Here is an 18830-nt window from a genome sequence, read left to right on the forward strand (position 1 = left end):
AAATCAATTGCATGAAATTGTCCAGGAACGCTCACCAAAAAGCTTACTACGTTATTGGGCAACTTACAGTAGAGTCTAGAAAACAGCCACAAATCTCTATGACTAAAGTGTGGCTTCCTACCCGAAATGGGCCAGAACATCGTGTAATGGAAGAAATTATAACAATCCAGTTCTGGAAAGTGAATGAAGTAATTCTACAAACACACATGAATGTGCTAGGAATGCCAAATAGACAAAGGCAGTGCACTCTATTCCATAGCATGGGACATCATTTTTTACATGGTGCACTCGGGACTGTCCCCGTCATCCTTTCACAGGTGGCTGCATCAATGATGCTAAAGTATATGACTTAAAACAGTCTTCCGTCAATTGAAGTGAAATATAGGACATACTGGTATATGCAGCAAGACCATTATAGAGTTGGGTTTCCAATAAACTGGTATTTAACTAACTAGGAAAAATACTAAACACAACTTCTTCAACTAGATGTTACCTGCATAGGGAACATGACCTGAAAAGTAACTGGCAATTTGTATCTCAATTCCATAGTCTTCAGAATTCCACCGCCAGTGTCTAGACTCTCCAAATCACCATGGAACTAGACATATTATATTTTGCAGTCTTCTTAAAGATTGAGGGTCGTTACTTTTAATAATCTAATTTCGGCACTCCTCTGAATCTAGAGGCAAATATTTTGCTAGTATACCAGTCCACGCAGGACCCTAAAAGGAGCTGTGCTGTAGCGCACTCTGCAGATTTGGAAATAGTCCCATACGCAGCACTTAGTCATTATCCCATGGCAATAAATTCAGTTCCTTGATTAAGTAGGAAATCTGCACTTGCTGATTTCGGACCTCACCTGGGTGCAAATTTCTGACTGTTTGGAATTCACAGATCATATCCAGGTTACTGCTAGTAGCCTGAGCCTATTGCAGCATTTCAGTAATTCTAAAAGTTTTTTAAATTTTATTTTCCATGCCAAAATATACAATTGTATATTTCTATATGTGAAACAAAGGAGCAAGTGCAAATGTACTTGCTAACGTTTTTCACTGTGGGGAAATCCTTTTCCCTGCCTCCTCACCAGTTTTGACGGAGTTCCCTTCTCTTTATCACTGTGAAAATGGATTTACTCCAGACCTTCCAACTTGTAACTCTGGTATTTTACAGTGTAGGAAGGGATCGGAAAATGGTTTGTTAATAACCACAACTGTGTACATTTCCGAGCATACACAAGCTTACCGGGCCTTCATCCCTGCAACACCCACACCTGACATACAGGAAGAGATTCAGAAGCCTCTGTGTGAGCAGATCCTGTTATGAGTACAAAACTTACTTCAGTTATTTGCCTGTGTAAACCAGGCTTACTCATGCAACACCTTTAAAACTGAGATAAAACTGTTTAAAACTGTCAGAATCTCAGCTAACAATAATATTTCTATGCTTATACTAGTAGGAAGCCGACCATTTGTGACGTAAATAAGAAAGGCCCACGTGTGGTAGATGTATTCTTGTTGTTAAAGTTGGTGCAGGGATGTGAAGGTATTAGAGATTATTTCCAGAGAATGAGGTAACTGTATCTGCTTAACCCACACTGATACAGGAACTTCCATGAAACTCTGAAGCACTGGAAGAAATTTGGAATACAGTGCTATCATGAATTCAACTAAAGGAAACTTCATTAGCCTACCAGACTGGAGAAGACTTGTGTCAGCTACATCCAGAAACCGAACTCACCCAAACAGATTCAGGATTTCCATTCGAATCTTAGTTATGTGTCATGAACAATACAATTAGAAGTAATTGAATCATTCGGACTCAGAGACTCTCAAAAATATCATGCAGGGGGAAGGCTCAAATTGTAAGAGCCTGATTTCGATCATGGTTGACGGGTTACTCTGTCACAAATGTGACCGTTATTCTATGTTCTGTATTACTATTTCCGTAGGATATAATGGAATCATAATACAGCGGACAGGATAGCCATCATGTTTGTGACAGAGTAACCCTGTCCGCCAAGAACTAAATAAGGCCCTACGTCTTACCAATAAGAGTTTCATTATGACCAGAAAAACCTCTGTGTCTGGAGGGAGAGGTGCAAATCGGCTGGTTGTACCTCAGAAAAATCAGGTAAAATTCCTTGTTTAAACTGAATAAAGGTAAGGAGTTAGTGGAGAAAAGCTTGCATTTCCTAAAATTCTTATTGAGACCTTGTCAAATACTCAGGTTTGGTTGTTTTTGCCCTACCTCGCACAGCTGCTTGCTCCCTGCAGTAAGATATGGAAGATCTCCATCGCAAGTGAAACATTGTTTCCCCTCTTCTAGCGATGAGGTTATGCTGCAATGGAATTTAAAGAAGGGTCAAGGCATGATCATTTGAAACAGTATATAAATTAAATATTTTTTCATCTAAATCCTATGAGGGCTTTTGATTTATTTAAGACCCAAATGGCTTTTAAGATAAGATTACTATTATAGACTGAGACCCTTATGAGCCCTTTTCATGTTGGTCTTTCAGCAGAAGGTTTTTCCCAGCAACCTGGTATACACTTAGTTGTGGGGAATGTGCCTCTTGGCTTTTTAATTAACCAACCTACCATAGGCATGGCTAGGCACACACACCTGCTCAGCACCAGCATATCCTCATAGGTAATAGTGTGGTTTGCAAATACACATATTATAACACCCATCGCCAAAGCAGTAATGAATATGTTTTTGTATTTGTGATAATAATTTGTATTTCTACAATTTACCTCATTCTTCTCTGCAACAACGGCATCATGCATTTATTCAATTGTGGATGATTGATGGGATCCCCTGGTAATTGCATTGCTTAGATGCAGGTTGAGATCCTGCCCATTCTTCCTTCTGCTATGTGCAGTGCATGCCTGTCTTTTATCACAGTCACCATGACCCAACAGTGACATATATCAATCGACTGATATCACAGAAACATTGCAATACAAAGCTGTTGGATTGCTTTAGCAGCCAACTCTTTCTAGGGTGAGATAAGTTATTGTGGAGGAGATATATGTTAGAGGATGAGTAAGATCGAATAATTGTGAAAATGTACATATGCACATTGCAAACACTCACCTTACCTTTTAGTGATTAGCTCATTAAACAGAATAGTAATGGGATTCGAATTTACAGACTGCATTTTTTTCACATTGTAGTCATACATATAATGCCTTCTTCCCAGTTGTTGCCTGACTCGTTGCTTTGTTAACAGGTAGCTTCTCATATAGGCAGCGAACATCATGAAGTAGTTTTCGATTTTGAAGAAGGAGTTCAAGCAATAGAAGACATCATATTTAGCCTGGAAACGTATGACATCACTACGGTGCGTGCCTCCGTTGGTAAGATACTGTGCACGTTTTATTGGTTCATGTGCATTGAAAGGTGCGAACAGTAATGAAAGAGACATCCTATATATTAAACAGTCTTCACATAATATTGTGGTTTTATTAAACAATAAAAAAATGAGGAAATGCATTGTCAATGCATTGAATGGAGATTAGGATCATGCCAAGAGCTAGCAGGGCAGACCTCTGCTTATCTTATGCTTATCTTATGTTAGTATATGTTGAACCTGCCTGCACATCTAATTGACATATGAAGTTTGGAGTTCACTTCCTTTCCTGCATGATACACATAGATCTATAACCCTTAGACCCTCCTGGCACTGTGGTCTTTTTTAGTAGTTTTATGGAATGGTTGAATATCATCATCAAGCTCCTTTCCATAGTCTGAAATCTTAAATTAAAAGCCTCTTAAAACATAATTTGTTACTCTCATGTTTCTAGGGCCCAACTAGATTTGCCTCTGGGAGATTTACACCTGAGAAATCCTTTCCTTAGTGAAAAATGAATAACATTATATACGTGTAAGAAATAAATCTTTCCTGCAATAGAAAAAAACATAATTAATTTGTACCCTTCGTGTCCATAACTTGCAGCCCCCTGGTCTGTTTGCTGTACCACCAATAAGGTCAGGCTGACTTAACCGCTGCTTGATGAATGTGTCTTTTGAGGACAACCTTGAAATGCCTGCTTATTGGCAGCATGTACTGGCCTGACTGCAATGGCCTTTACTGAGAACATTGATAAGAATATAGTACATTTTTATCTAGTCCAATATTTGTTTTCTTTCACAGGTATAGGCAGTGCAAGCTAGCTGTGTGTGTATTTTTAGTATTCACACAGGTAGGAGTTTAGAAATTTAATATCATTTTCAATACGTCATCGGAATAAGGAATAAATGACTCTTGACACAGTGAATCAGAACAAGGTTTTTATTCCACGCGCCCTAAGCATACACAACCTCCCCGCCAAAGAATAGTACAGTATCTGAAACTGGTACCGCCAGCACTTCACAACCCAGTGTTCTTCATTCCCTCTCAGTTTTCCACCCTTAATTCGGGATATAATTTACCTCCCTCATTTAATCCAACAAAGAAAAAAACAGACAAAAACAAAAATGAGATGCAATTACCAGACATTTACAGAAACATGAAAGCATGACTAAAAAGCAACCCATTGCACCCATATTCCTCAATCATCTCCCGATCTGGCGGGCCTATCGTGATGCAACCAATATCCTTATACTCCCCGTTTCTTCTTATAGCACATTCCACTATTACCCATTCTTAACCGCATATATGTGGTATTTGTATAGCGTGAACCTAGCCAAAAGGCACCGTGGCTGCAGACAGGTTTCAAACATTTGTGTAGTCCACCATTTCCTGATACGGTACATTCTCTTTGATTTTGGTACCTGCTATCCACAAATCACAAAATGGCTATGTACAATTTCAGCACCATTGGAACAACTTGCTCAACAAGATGCTTCTGCAACCCTCACAAGTCAGCACATTCTAGAAGTGTTGCCATCACCGCCCACAAGGGACACCAGCATTATTCATAGCCATGTTATTACATAATAATTTCTAGTTAACAAAGTACTTTATATTCAGTGACAAAAATTGCCACTACACACCTGGAGCTAAATGCCTACCACGAATAGGTGGTAGAACCCTGGCACACCTCAGCAAGAGCTGTGAACCAAGCCTCACGGAGCCCAAGGGGATTTAACGCGGGAGCGGGCCTTTAATAGCCGGTAGAGCCCGCTATGGCAGGTTCTAAGGCTATATTAGACAACCTCTCCAATGTTTATATCTTATTTTAAGTTCACTAGCAGAAAAATACTTTCATGAGGGCATCAAATCCTTTTCCATGGGACGTGTACCATACCCTTGTGTCTGGCCTCCTTTCTGCCCGAAGCATTATTAATTAGTCTTTGTTCCTACATGGCCTTTGCCTCAGACCAACCTTTATTACTTGGGTAACCATTAAATCGTAAGTTACCCCATGGAATATATGTATCCATGCATTACACTAATAGTGAGTACTTTTGCATTATTCACTATTAGTGTAACAAAAAATGTAAGCATTCTCCCCCCCTCTCCCGTGGCACCTGAGGTAAGTAAAAATGCTTTTATATGTATGCTGTGTACGTGTTTGCAGGTGAGAGTGCGTTTATGTGAGAGAGTGCGTGTGTGAGTGTGAATTTGTGTGTATGTGTAAGCATGTGTCTGTAAGTGAAAGTGGAGGTCAAAGGGTGCATGATGTCACGTCTGCTATCCCTGGCATTTTCGTGAATTGACGCCCATGTATGTGTCAAGGGGATTTCAAGTTTGCCTGCATAAACCTGTGGACCCCAGCCTCTCCACTTCTGCTGCTCTGCCGACTCCTATTCCTTCAGCCGGCTGCCCACAGCAGTCTATCCCAGCAGCAACATTCCATTGACAACAGCTCATGCGCTTCAGTTCCCTCTGACACTAGAGCAATCAGCACAACAGCAGACACAAATACTTCTGTCAGAGACCAGGTGAGCAGTTCTAGAAGGTTGATTAGTCCAAGACTACAGTCAAACTCAGGCTGCACTGTTGTAGTAAACCTACAAAGAGAGCAATGGCTTTTCGACATGCTGCACTCAATGTATTAAAGTATTTACAAGTGATTTTATAGGTGACCTGCTGCTGCAGTTTTGTAGTGGCTTAAATCAAAAGTAATGATTAAATTAGTTACTTGTAATGGCGTTATATTTAGTCCTACTGTCTCGCTTTAATTCATATTGCCTCCCTCCCCGCCCCCCCCAGTATGTGCAACTTATGATTGACTTGGTTGTGCGCTTCAGTCCTGACAGGAGGTATGGTTGGTGGGGGGAAGTCTTTCATTTGGCAACTTGTCATGTTATTTGATCTGGGTGACGCAGGGACGCCTCATGGTCTGCATTAAAACGAGGGAGGGACGGAGGGGTATTATAATTAACTGACTCAATGGTGCTCAGTTTGTTAGCTTTGAAATGCTGACTTGCCCTAGATAAGCCACATATCTCACTAGCAATCGTCTTGGTAACAGGACAGGCCTAAAGCTTCTATTGAGAAGAAAGAGGTTAATAAACATTTTTTGTGAACAGCACCACCTCAGACATTTCTGCCATGTCTAAACACTGCAGAGAACAGTTTAATGCCTCTTAATTTACTGATCTTGGATGGAAGGAAGACTGACTTAGCTTTGCTGTGTTCAAACGTGTAGCCTACAGAGCACAGCAGACGTCAGCAGTGAGGATTTGAGTCTCTGAGACATGTCGCTGGCAGGCATAGAATCAGTTGCGGCACGCATGGAGAATAGTTGAGCTGCTTGTCCTTTTGCTACATGACAATGCAGAGTATCCACGGAATGCCATTTCTCAATTAGCCCTGGGAAGGTTGAATTTTTTTCTCTTTGAATAGTTCAAGTTGCCCCTTGTACATAGTTTTCTGCACTGAGCCCGGAGCCTGATCAGGAATCCGGACCCAATCCCAGGATGCCTGGGGAAAAAGTCAGACTCCGAGTTCTCCTATAGTGAGCAGGCAGTGATGGCAAGTCTCCAAAGAAGCATATTGAGCCACATTGAGTGTGTCATCAAAGTTTAGAAGGTTAAAAGGGACCGATAAAGAAAAACATAACTGATATGACAGGATGGAATTTCAGGCGACAAACTGATAATAGTCGAAAGCCAGAACAACTAAGGACATTGCCAGGCATCAGAGTGTGGTGTGGAAGGCAGCTGTAACTGTTGCTCCATTCCACGCCCTGGAAGCGATGTATCCTGAACCCAGAAGTGATTCCCTTATACCTCTAATACTGTGTACTAGAATACCTACCTGTCTTCCATAGTTTCAATATCTGTCTTTTCCTGACTCTAACGCCTACCTGAAAACCACTCGGAGAAGAATTTCGAGCTAAGAAATACATTATTAGCCTAAATTCATGAGCTCAGGTCATCTACCTTTGGCCACAACTCATACAGTGCCTCCTATTGAGTGTTCAATACGTATAATGGGTATTGTACAGGTAATTCTGGAACCCTGGATGCACCTCTTTCTTTGTAATACTGTTAACAGTTTTAATATGAAGAAGGGATTGCAAAGCAGGAGAAATGTTTCAAGGAGATTGAACAGTGCATTTGAGTGTATTTACGGTAGTGTGGTACCCTAATTATGACTTTGTAATGTTTTGTAGGCATGTACCTCGTCTCCAAATACATCCGGAAGAACACTGACAGTGTGGTTATTTTCTCGGGAGAAGGATCAGATGAACTTACACAAGGTTATATTTATTTTCATAAGGTAAATAAATGCATTACGCCATGGGCCCAAGTGAATTGTTATCCAGTGTTTCCAATCTGTGGTTAAAATGTGGATGTCAATGGTTTAACAAAACCCTGCAAACAAAAGAAAGTAGAGCCTTGAAATTCTTGTGCTGCAATGGGATTTGTAGAGTGTATGGTGACCTGTAGGCATCCCAGCGCTAGCTGAGAAAGAGCTTTCCAATAAGCCAGAGAAGCCACTGAATGGCCAGGTCTTAAAAAGCCAGGACTTAAGTTGCCTTCAAAAGCACATCTCATTGCCCATGGATCAGATGGTCAGGGGGAGGGAATTCCAAAGTTTGGCTTCATTGAGGCAGAACGAACATCCTCCACTTCTGGCTCTTCTGATGTTGGGTACAGTGGCAAGGTGGGAGTTGGTGGATCTAAGAATTTTTGGGGGGATGTAGAGAATGACAAACTGGCACAGACTGGCTCTATTTGTGATGCACAATGCTTTGAATTCAATTCCTGGGGCAACCAGAAGCCAGTGGAGATCCACCAGACCTTGTTTGGCTGACTCTTATCTAGGGATCACCAACAGTGTGCATGCATCAGCATTCTGCACGACTTGTAATTTTTGAATTACTGCCTTGGGAGCCCCTAATTAGAGCAAATTGCCATAGTCCAAGCAAGAAATAATCAAAGCCTGGACAACCAGCCTCCTTGAGGACTGAGGGAGACGAGGCAGATTCTTGTGCAACATGTGAAAGATTCCAAAGCAGCTAACTGACAGTTTGGTAACCTGTATTTCCATGGACAAAGATTTATCCAGCCAAACCCCCAGACTTTTTATTGCCGTTTTAGGGGTGGGAGGGGGGCTGACGCATACCGTCCAGCCAAGGGCCCGTTGAGGAAAGGGAATGTTCCAGAGAATCTTAAGCTCACTTTTAGCTCCATTCAGCTTAAGACAGGATTTTTTCATCCAGCTGCTACTAGCTCCAGACATGGTCCCAAAGTGGGGGCTAGGAGGGTCCGAGTCAAGGTTGAGCAAGAAAACCAGCTGGATGTCATCCACGTAGGAGACTATAGAATTCCTGAAGGGAGTTACAATATCTGCCAGGGGGTGTTGATACACATTAAACAAGGTCGGGCTTACGGATGAGCCCTGCAGAACTCCACCGGTTACCAGCAGAATTTGTGAGGAGCAGGTCCTGTCTAAAACCAGGAAGGATGTATCCTTCAGGAAGGAGCGTAGCCATCTCAGGGCTTCCCCTTCGACACCGGCCTTGTGGATCTTATCCAAGAGAGTAGGATGGTCAACGGTGTCAAAGGCCATGCTGTGGTCAAGAGGTAAAATGGGAGTCATACCTCCTTGATCTGGTCTCCTTTTAGCGTCCTCCACCACAGATAGGAGCACAGTTTCGGTACTGTGGTTGGGCCGAAAACTGGTTTGGGTGTGATGCAGTCAGGAGTTGGCCTCAATAAAGTCAAAGATATGTTTATTAACATACTTTTCTACTACTTTACTCATTCATGGAAGCAGGGGTATTGGGTGACAATTCCCTGGGATGAGACGTCAAGGTTAGGCTTTTTAAAGATGGCTTTAACCATGGCACTTTTCCTTGACTGAGGGACCAATCTTTTCTCCAGAGAGGTTGACCATCCTGTGCACGGTGGGGAAAATGATTTCTCCTCCAAAGGCCAGAATTCGGGGGGAGGTGTGGGAGGGTTGGGCAGGAGGAGGTGGGTTCAAGTGGGGATCAGAGTTGATTTTGCTGCGAAGTGCAGCAATATTTCCCAAACTAAAGGGGGGATAGTCTGAGAGGATAGGTAAGGTAGTGTCCTTACTATTACTAAAAAGAAGTAGAATTGGGGCTTTCTTCCTCCTCTTGAAAGGAGAGGTACATGTGTTTCAAAGTAGGTGGCCAAAGCATTACACTTGTCACTGGAGGGTTTAAAGAGTGAACCATTGGGATTGGATGCTAGCAGTGCTTTTGTAATTTCATGAATTCTTGTCTCATAATGGGCATATCTGATTTCTATACGGTAGGCCCTGACTCGTTCTCGGTATTTTATTTTTTGTGCTCCCTGTAATCCTTCCTCCATTCCCTTTCAGCAGTCTTACAGATTTTTTTTAACTCTAAGATGGGGGAGTACAAGGGGACAAATTATTATTGTTTTTTTTGGATAACTGTATTCTTGGGAATCATTTAATCAAGGGTGTTGTTTATCCATTCCGAGATTCTACTATTGGCCGCAAGTGGATCAGAGCCCAGAGAGGCTATCGTATTACTGAGTGCATGTATCCAATTCTCACAGTTTAAGTGAGACCAGTGCCAGTCTTCCCGAACTGCTGGTATGGAGAGAACATTCAGTGTGGCTTTATAAGGGCCATTTGAGTCAGAAACTGGTTAGTCCATAGAATGAGTAAAGGATATTAGGCCTGCAGCAAGGGATTATTGGTAAAAATTATATCTACCACATGCCCCTTTGCATGGGTGGGGTCCTGTACGTTTTCAACCAGCTGAATGGCAGCAACATTTGAAATGAAGCCGATGGCTAGAGTAACTGTGGGCTTGTTATATGAATAGACTTTTGAAGCTGCCACCTTAAGTTATTTGTATTGAGAACATTTGTAGCTAGAAGACAATGCATTGCATCTTTGTACATAAAAAAAAACAATATTTAATATCAGTAGAACAATTACTGAACATTTTCACTTATAGACTTTAGTATGATCAGTATGTTGTGCAATCCATAAATTGCAGGAAATAAAAGACTTATTAAGTGACTGCATATTTCTTTTTATAAAATCATAGGATGGTTATGACCAACATCAAGTTTAGGCTAGAGGCCATTTTAGCTTTTTCTCTAGAAGTCTGTGATGAGTAAACACAAAATACTACGAAGTATACACATAGAATGGCTTCTGAACACCCCCTTCGGCCATTGTTTGTGGAGGTTTTCTTTGACATTTTAGATCTACTCTCGGGCAGCATGCATAGAGTGGTGTTGGGTTACCCCCTTTCATCCTTTGCCTTGTTCCAAGTGTCATTCACATTTTAAATCATCCTATGTTTACTGATTTTCATGGATCTGTTATTAGTCACTTTAGGCACTCACCTTATGATGAAGCCATTAATCAGTTAATCTTGGCATATTTGGCCTCATTACGAGGCTGGCAGTCTTGAGACTGGCAGTCACGTGGATGGTCAGGAGCGCCGCTCCTGTGGTGGTCCGACCGCTACATTATGACCATGGCGGTCAGACCGTTAGGGTGCCGTCGACGGGTTGATGGTGGCAGAGGTCAGAATCAGTCAGGCAGCGCAGCATGCAGCACGGCTCTGCTGATTACGACCTGTTTCTCTGCCAGTCTTTTCATGTTGATATCATCATAATGTCTTGCGGGCAGCAGTTAAAGGTAATATGATGGAGTCTTGGAGAGCTGCTGTTATTGTTCCCATATTTAAAAAGGGTGATCTGAACTCTCCTTCTTGTTACCGCCCAATTTCATTGCTAGATTCTACGGTAAAGATTCTCAGGCAGGTAATATTGGGCAAATCGGAGGACAGGGCAGAATCTTCTTCCTTTTTCTCCCCACTACAATTTGGTTTTAGACCTTGTGTAGAGCAGGCCCTCTATTTGTCCCTTGTTTGGGGGAAGCATGTCAAGGCCAGGAGAGGTGCCCTTCATATGGCATTCATGGACCGCTCCTGTGCCTTTGATTTTGTGGACAGGGATATATTATGGGACTTAATGGACCAAGCAGGAATCAGTCGCTCCCTGGTGGACCTAGTAAAGTGCCTACACGTTGGTTCAACCACAAAAGTGCGTTATACGTTAACAAGGGAATATACAAAAATAATAAAAGCTGTTAGAGGAGCGCTGCAGGGCTGCATTTTAGCCCCTTTCTCGTTTTTATTATAATATAATTCTTTATGTGTTTTTTTAGAATCATTTAACAAACATATCCCCCAAGCTGGCTCTCAGGCTGTTCCAGTCCTTTTATATGCAGACGATGCCGTTCTGTTGGCATTGACTGCAAATGGTTTACAACACCTTTTAAATGAGTTTAATGATTTTATGACAAAGTTAAAATTGAAAGTAAATGTTCAAAAATCATTTGTATTGACTTGTGATCCAAAAAAAATGAAAATCTAAATGTTTTAATATTGGGGGTACCCCAATAGCGAAAGTCCCTGTTTTTAATTATTTCGGTATTATGTTTGATGCCAGATGGTCCTGGGAGAGGTTAATTAAATTAAGAGCTCAGAGAAGATGGGAGCAATTTACTAAATGATGTTTGGATTTGCTACTAAATTAGGTCGCAAGCCAATAAGGGAGATGCTACAGAAATACAGGAGTACATGTCTTTCCCTCAGCACATACGGAGCAGGTGTTTGGTGTTGTGTCATGCCAGGGAAGCTGCAGGCAGTGGAAAATAAATTACTTTGTTGCCTGTTAGCGTTACTCCAGTGTACGTTAAGCTTCATTTCCCATTTGGAGCTGTGCTTGGTGTTCTTGGAGGACTTAGTGGGCATCGCTCCTTTTTTTTCACTCTTGATTAAAATCGGGAGCACCTCCAAGGCTGGTGTCGGAAATTTTTAGAGGACTGTTTATCTTTGGATAACAGGCACATCATCCCGTGGCTGGCCTATGTTAAGAATAATTTTTACAGGGTATGTCTGAGCTCTCTTTGTGACTCCCCGGAAGAGATACACCCTCAAATCAAGGAAGTTCGAATTGAAAAGTCTGTGAGTATGGGTTCGTTGATTAACTTTATGCAACTTGTTAGGTCTTCAGGCTTGAACCCTTACTTATGCTTCCAACTAACCCTCAGCGCAGATCTTATCTGACAAGGTTAAGGCTTAAAATGGTCTATCACCTAGTTGCCTTTCCTATAGCTGGAACGTGGGTAACCTTTTTCTCTCACTGCTCATGGGACGCTGTCTCCCAGCAATCAACTGCCCATTTCATGTTATTTTGTAAATTATATAACCCTGCCAGGATTACTTTTCTACGCCCTATTTTGGCACAAAAGTACTTTACGTCCTGTAAAGACGTTCTTAGGTATTTGCAGTCGGCAGCTTCCCTGGAAATTTTTGGTTCAGATTTGAGATGCATTAGAACAGTTATTAAAAACTATACCAGTTGAATTGTGATTTATAGTGGTCTTAGTATACAGTGGTCTTAAGGGTTTTTTGGAACTGCATTTTTTTGTATCGGGTGGTCCCACTGTCCAGGGTCGAAATTTTAATTCCTAGTGTAATCTGTTATTGTTATGATGTTATTTTGTTATTTATTGCAAATGTGTATTTATGTTTGTGCTTTTATGGTCTATTGGACTGAATAAAGTTTATGACTTGACTTGACTTGACTTGAATCAGCTTACAGGAGAGACATTCAGCGTGTAGAGATTCAGTAATCATGTGCAATGGTATTTCACCTTCTAGCACATGAATCTGCCTCAGGAAGTCCAAGCAGTGAAAAACAAGGAAGCCCATCTTCTTTAGAGAGATGCAAGTTGTTGTGTGCAGGGCAGCCAGTGAGGTTGAAGGCAAAAGAGGAGGTCAGACTCATGGAAGGTGACATCAGCAGTGAAAAATTGAACAACAGTTCACCTCAAGTTCCATGTTGAAGGCACTTTAGCCCAAAGCAGGATCTTCCATATATTTTTTCCAGAATGCACCCAGTAGGAGAGAGATTGTGGAAACACAATGTTCGAAATTGGGCTTCTGGTTGGTGGAGGTATGCAACCTTATCAAGCAGGAACCACAATCCTAGTCAGAGTAAGTGGCAGTCAAACTCTAAATTAACTTGTGTGATGCATTGGTTCTGAGATGCGGAAGGTCTCCGGCTATGCACCGATACGTCAGAGTCGATCCCCCCAGCAGAGGTGATATGCTGGTTCTGATCCAGGCAATGAGGGTGATGCACTGATTCTGATCTGCGCTGCAACGGCAATGCATCGGGTGGATGGAGGATGCTACGGTTCGGCTGCAGCAAGCACCTTAGGCCCATTTCCATTGGTCTAGGACGTGGGTGACGCCACTTGGCTGGGCAGACTCACATATGGCAGGGTCCAGGATCCAGGTGTAGAGGTAGGTTGGTTGGAAGTTTTTGTGTCCCTGAGACTTCAGATCCAGAGGCCAGTCAGGTGGCCCTTGGAGTCACTCTGGGTTGGAGAGATGCGGGTCCAGTTTATCTCACTCCCAGGCAAGGGGGCAACACGCGGCAGGTCAGCACAGAAAAGCAGGAGCCCAGCAGAGTAGCAGTCCAGCGCAGTAGCAGTCCTTGTGGCAGCACAGCAGTTCTTCTTCCTGGCAGGGTATCTAGAAGTTTACTCAAGTGGTAGGGTCTGAGGTCCAGTTCTTATACTCGATAGTGCCTTTGAAGCCAGGAAGACTTCAAAGAAGAGTCTTTGAAGTGCACAGAGGCACCCTTCCTGTCCTGGCTCCAGACCCATTGCAGGGGGTATGCAGCCCTTGGTGTGGGGACAAGACACAGGCTGTAAGTGTGAAGCTGTGCCCAGCTCCTCTCTCCCATCCTCTCAGGATAGCCCATCAGGTCACACCTAAACTCCCATTGTGTGTGGTTCTCTAGAGTGAATACACAAGGCCCAGCTGTCAGTTAACCCAGACTTGCAATCAAACACAGGCTGCAGGCACACATGGCTAAGACCAGAAAAATGCCAACCTCTAAAAGTGGCATTTTCAAAATTGTAATGAAAAATACAACTTTACCACTAAGGAGGATTTATCATTACTATTCCATAGGTACTAAACATGGCAGATCTACCTCCTTTAAATTAAGAGTTACCGATTATTAAATGTAATAGGGAATCCCCAATGTTATCCTATGAGAGGGGTAGGCCTCACAGTAGTGAGAAACTAATTGGGGAGTTTTTCACTACCAAGACTTGTAAAACTTAAAAGCACATGTCCTACCTTTTAATTACCTAGCGCCCTGCCCTATGGAATACCTAGACTTGACATATGTAATAAAAAGGGATTGTTGAATCTTGGCAATGCGTTGTAAATGTCAAGTCAACATGGCAGTGTAATACTGCATTCAGGCCGCAATGACCAGACTGGGGCATGTTTTTAGGAGGGGTACTTAAGTCGGTGACACAAAATGTGCAGCAGGCTTACTGGTAGCATTTAATTTACATGCCCTGGATATATGTTATACCACTGTACAAGAGACGTACAAGTAAATCAAATATGTCAATTTGGTATGTGCTAATCAAACCATGTTTTAGGGAGAGACCACAAACATTTTAACACGTGTTAGCAGTGGTAAAGTGCACAATTCAGCAAAATTGGAGGCAAGCAGGCATAACATGTGGGAGAAGACAACCCTAAGGCTGACAGGTCTAACACCACAGAAGACCTCCTCAGAACACCTCAAACATCTACTTAATAAAATATGTGTTTGTTAAAAATACAGATTCTGGTTTAAGGTGGCCCACATGCTCAAATGCTGTTATTCACTGTCTTTCTTCTGTGTTTATAACACCAAGCAGGAAAATAGCTTCCAGCAAACATATGTCTGGGTCATTGTGAAGTTACAGATGTGAACACATGACCCTCCCTCCTGTCCCCCTACTACCCCTACTACCACTTTATACCTGCACACCTTGCTTTTCAAGCCAGGCAGAGATCTAGAATGGTGAGGCAAGGCTACTGCTATGTGCATCTATGAACAATTTGTTCATTGAATATAAGTGCAAATGGGCATGTGTATGACTGCTGGAAAATTGAAAAGTAGACGGAAGTATGTACGTACACATCTATAAGGGATGTTAAAAATTTACACAAACTGCATTATAACGGATTACTTTAGTGGAGTGGAAGAGAGGCACATGGGCACCTCTCGGAAGTGAGGAGGGGGTGCTCTGGGCACAGGCTTAGAACCAGGCCAGCAGGGCAGAATCGGTGGGGCATGTGGCCCTCCAGAGGCCGGTTATCACCAGAAGTTGGCTTGGTGTGCTCTGAGGGGTTGGTGGACCTCCAGACACTTTCCTACTAGGCACTGAAAGTCAATTGTTAGGACCTTTTACCTTTAAATGGATTCAAGAGGCTGCCTCAAAGTGGCCTGTTCAAGTCCTTTCCTTTCCCAGGAAACTTTGTGCCAACCCTTCCTGCAGACCAAACCATATCTTTTACCAGGTTACTTTAGAACATCCCTTTTATTCCCTCTCACCTCCAGGAGATCCTGGGAATATTCTGTCCATGGAGGCTTTACCACTGCTTTTTACACTCCATTTAGAAAACACAGATTGTATGTTTTCTAACCCCTGTTAACCTCACTCTTAAGGACCATGTCTGTTCACCTCCCTCTGAAGACCACAGGAGAACACTTGGATGCCCCACGTGAATGAATTTCCAGCTAGATGCTCAGCCTATTCTACCATGACAGGTTGGACCCTTCTTTTGCCCTTCCCATGGATGACTTCCAAGGGGAATCCAGAATTGGCTATTACACCACCATCCAGAGACCACAGATCCACCCAGGAGACTCCTACAACTATCCTTTTGAACCCATGTCATATAGCTTCTGCTCTATATGCAACTTTCTAGATGGAACACAGTAGACCTTGATGTGAAGTGATCCCTATGATAAATGGGTGGGGGGGTCCCTTTAGAAGAGCTAGCTGGGGAATACACCACTTTAGGAGACAAATTAAGCACAGTTTGGAAGAACGTTCTGTAATGTCTGAAGTCAGCTAAAGGTCACAATAACAGCTGGAGAAGGAGACCTGTCATTAGCAGTCACTATGGATATTAGGAGGTAGCTGAGAGTTAGAGAGGAGCAGGGCAATAGATTTCAACTTCTACAGCCTTAGTTGGATGGCATGCAAAGGTAATCTGGTAGCTAAGACACCTGAGTGGAATGCACTTGTTTTTGCTTGGCTGAGTGATAACCATCATGGGAATTGAGTTATTGCGTTGAAGCAATGAATTTTCCAAATGTCTGTGGCACTTTTGGTATGTAAAAAAATCAAGGCATGGGAAGTAAATATATTTGGGTAGCTGTTATACAGTAGTTTGCTGACATCTTGGTATCCCAGATTCCCTTTGAGAGAACTGAGCCACAGGCATAGAGCAAAGCTTACTTCTCAGTCCCATTTAAGTTACTGTTTTGTCTTTCTGAAAAGTTGAATGGGAAAAGGTACCATATCACATATCAGGAATAGGTTCATGTATGTTCCTGGAGCGTCGCCTCTGGGGTTTGTTGTGGAGTGTGGCGTTCCAGATCTCACCAATCACACCACATATTAGAGCAGGCTGCAACTTCAGCCCTGCTTTCCCATATATCCACAGTATCACATAGTATTTGATGTTGTTGGTGTAATATGATTCCATATCTCCAGATGCCAGCAGTATTCAGGGCTTATCTCAATACCATGCCAAACAATGCACCAGTTCATCAATATGCTCTGTAGAGTCACATCATGTCTGTAAGAAATAATTATATATTTTGACAATGAATCCAATCCTTTATTGGACATAACTCGTTTAATTAGCTGGCATTCTGGCTTGGGAATCATACATACGGCAAATGGGTGTCCAGTCATCCTTCTTCTGCCTATTCTTTTACCCATATTGCTTTACAAACCCCTAATTAGGCAATCTTGGTGGTCTCCTTCCATCTACAGGCTAATGTCACCGCGGTCTTATAATGAAATTTGTGGTATCAACTGCTCTGCAGATGGCTGGGCTGTACAGCTTTACTTGTGTTGCACCTTCACCGTGTTCAGCTGATTGCTGCTAGTCCTTGGCTCGGTAAAATGTAATGGGTGTGTCTTGCAACAGACATGGGAGATATGGTCTTTTCAGCTTCTTCTCAAGTTTTCAATAAAGGGAAAATTGATGCCCTGGCTGTTTGCTCATGACCTGTCCTCACACAGTACTCATACTCATACTGTTGTTTGTAGGTACCACACTTTTCTGCATTATTCCTACTTTATTCCTTACCGCATTCACCAGTGAGGGTACAGTGCTCCTGTAATATGCATTACAATATACAGCAACCTTTCCTACAGCCAGCATGCATACGTAACAGAAAACAAAACATTCACTTAAAACGGTTCAGACCTGTTTTCTTTGACAGTGCCATTTTAAATATGACATTCCGTACTCCTTAATAGTTCCTAAAGCTTCCCCGTCTCTGAGGATCCTACTCAGGGAAGATGTCTGTTTCCCTGAGCAAGTGAAGGGCTCTCAGTATATAAGTATTCTGACATCGGGTACATATTGTCTGCTGTTTCGATTGATCATTAGCTTTCTCTGTTTCTCACGGTGAAAATATGCTATTGCCATAATTGTGTCACAGGGAATGCAAATTAGAATTAAAGGTGGCTCTCAAAGGAGAATCATTTAATCATTATTTTTCTAAGTTTAGAAATGAAGTAACACAGATCGTAATCATGTTTTCACTTAAGATGACTAATAGAGCTTCTAGAGGTGTTTTCAAAGTTAGTTTTGTAATGTTTTCATTTCAAAAGGGGGTGATTTTATGTTTAGATTCTTTATGTTTTCATTGGTGGAAAAGTGATATCTATATTGAAATGTGACATAAAACAAATTCTACAATTATCAATATCATACATAGACTGAACAAACTTTATACAAGCATTGCAGAAACTTGGAGCAAATATATAAAAACAATCAGCTGTTGGAATCTTCAACAATTAATGCAGTGTGTCATCATCATGACTGATATACACCGATGGCTCCTCCGCTGTGGTGGGAGCGTCGGGGTTCCCCCCCCCCCCACCCGCAGCAGCCGCTGCAAATCTTTAACAACAAAAGGATAATAAACTATGTTAATTATCCTTTGTTGTTAGAGGGGCGGGCCGTGGGGGATGACGGGGAGTGCACTGTGTACCCCCCTCAGTGCGCATGTGTGTTTGGCTGGCCATCTCGGGCCGGCCAAACACACATGCACACTGTGCTTCCTCCAGCCTGGCACTGTGTTGCCATGCTGGAGAGAAAAGGCACAGGCTCCCGGTCTGCCTGGAAGTGGCCTGGCTGGGAGCGCTAGCCAATCCTAATGCTGATATTAAGCAGCATCAGGATTGGCCGCAGGGCAGGCTGGGAGCCTGTGCCTGCTAAGAGAATGGAGGAGCGGCGGCGCAGCACTCAGGTATGTTTTTTTTAAGACTATTTTTATATTAATAATATTCAACC

General features: G+C 42.5%; 1 protein-coding gene across 1 annotated transcript in view; it reads left to right on the top strand.

The window, feature by feature from the left end:
- The window catches only part of ASNS (asparagine synthetase (glutamine-hydrolyzing)), a 161570-nt gene that overhangs the window by 63506 nt on the left and 79234 nt on the right, over window positions 1-18830 (top strand). The window contains exons 7-8 of the mRNA XM_069211730.1: window positions 3233-3359; window positions 7569-7675. Coding sequence (XP_069067831.1) covers window positions 3233-3359; window positions 7569-7675 — 234 coding nt within the window. The remainder of the gene's footprint in view (window positions 1-3232; window positions 3360-7568; window positions 7676-18830) is intronic.

The sequence above is a fragment of the Pleurodeles waltl genome, chromosome 10 (genome assembly GCF_031143425.1).
Source record: "Pleurodeles waltl isolate 20211129_DDA chromosome 10, aPleWal1.hap1.20221129, whole genome shotgun sequence".
Taxonomy (NCBI): Eukaryota; Metazoa; Chordata; class Amphibia; order Caudata; family Salamandridae; genus Pleurodeles; species Pleurodeles waltl.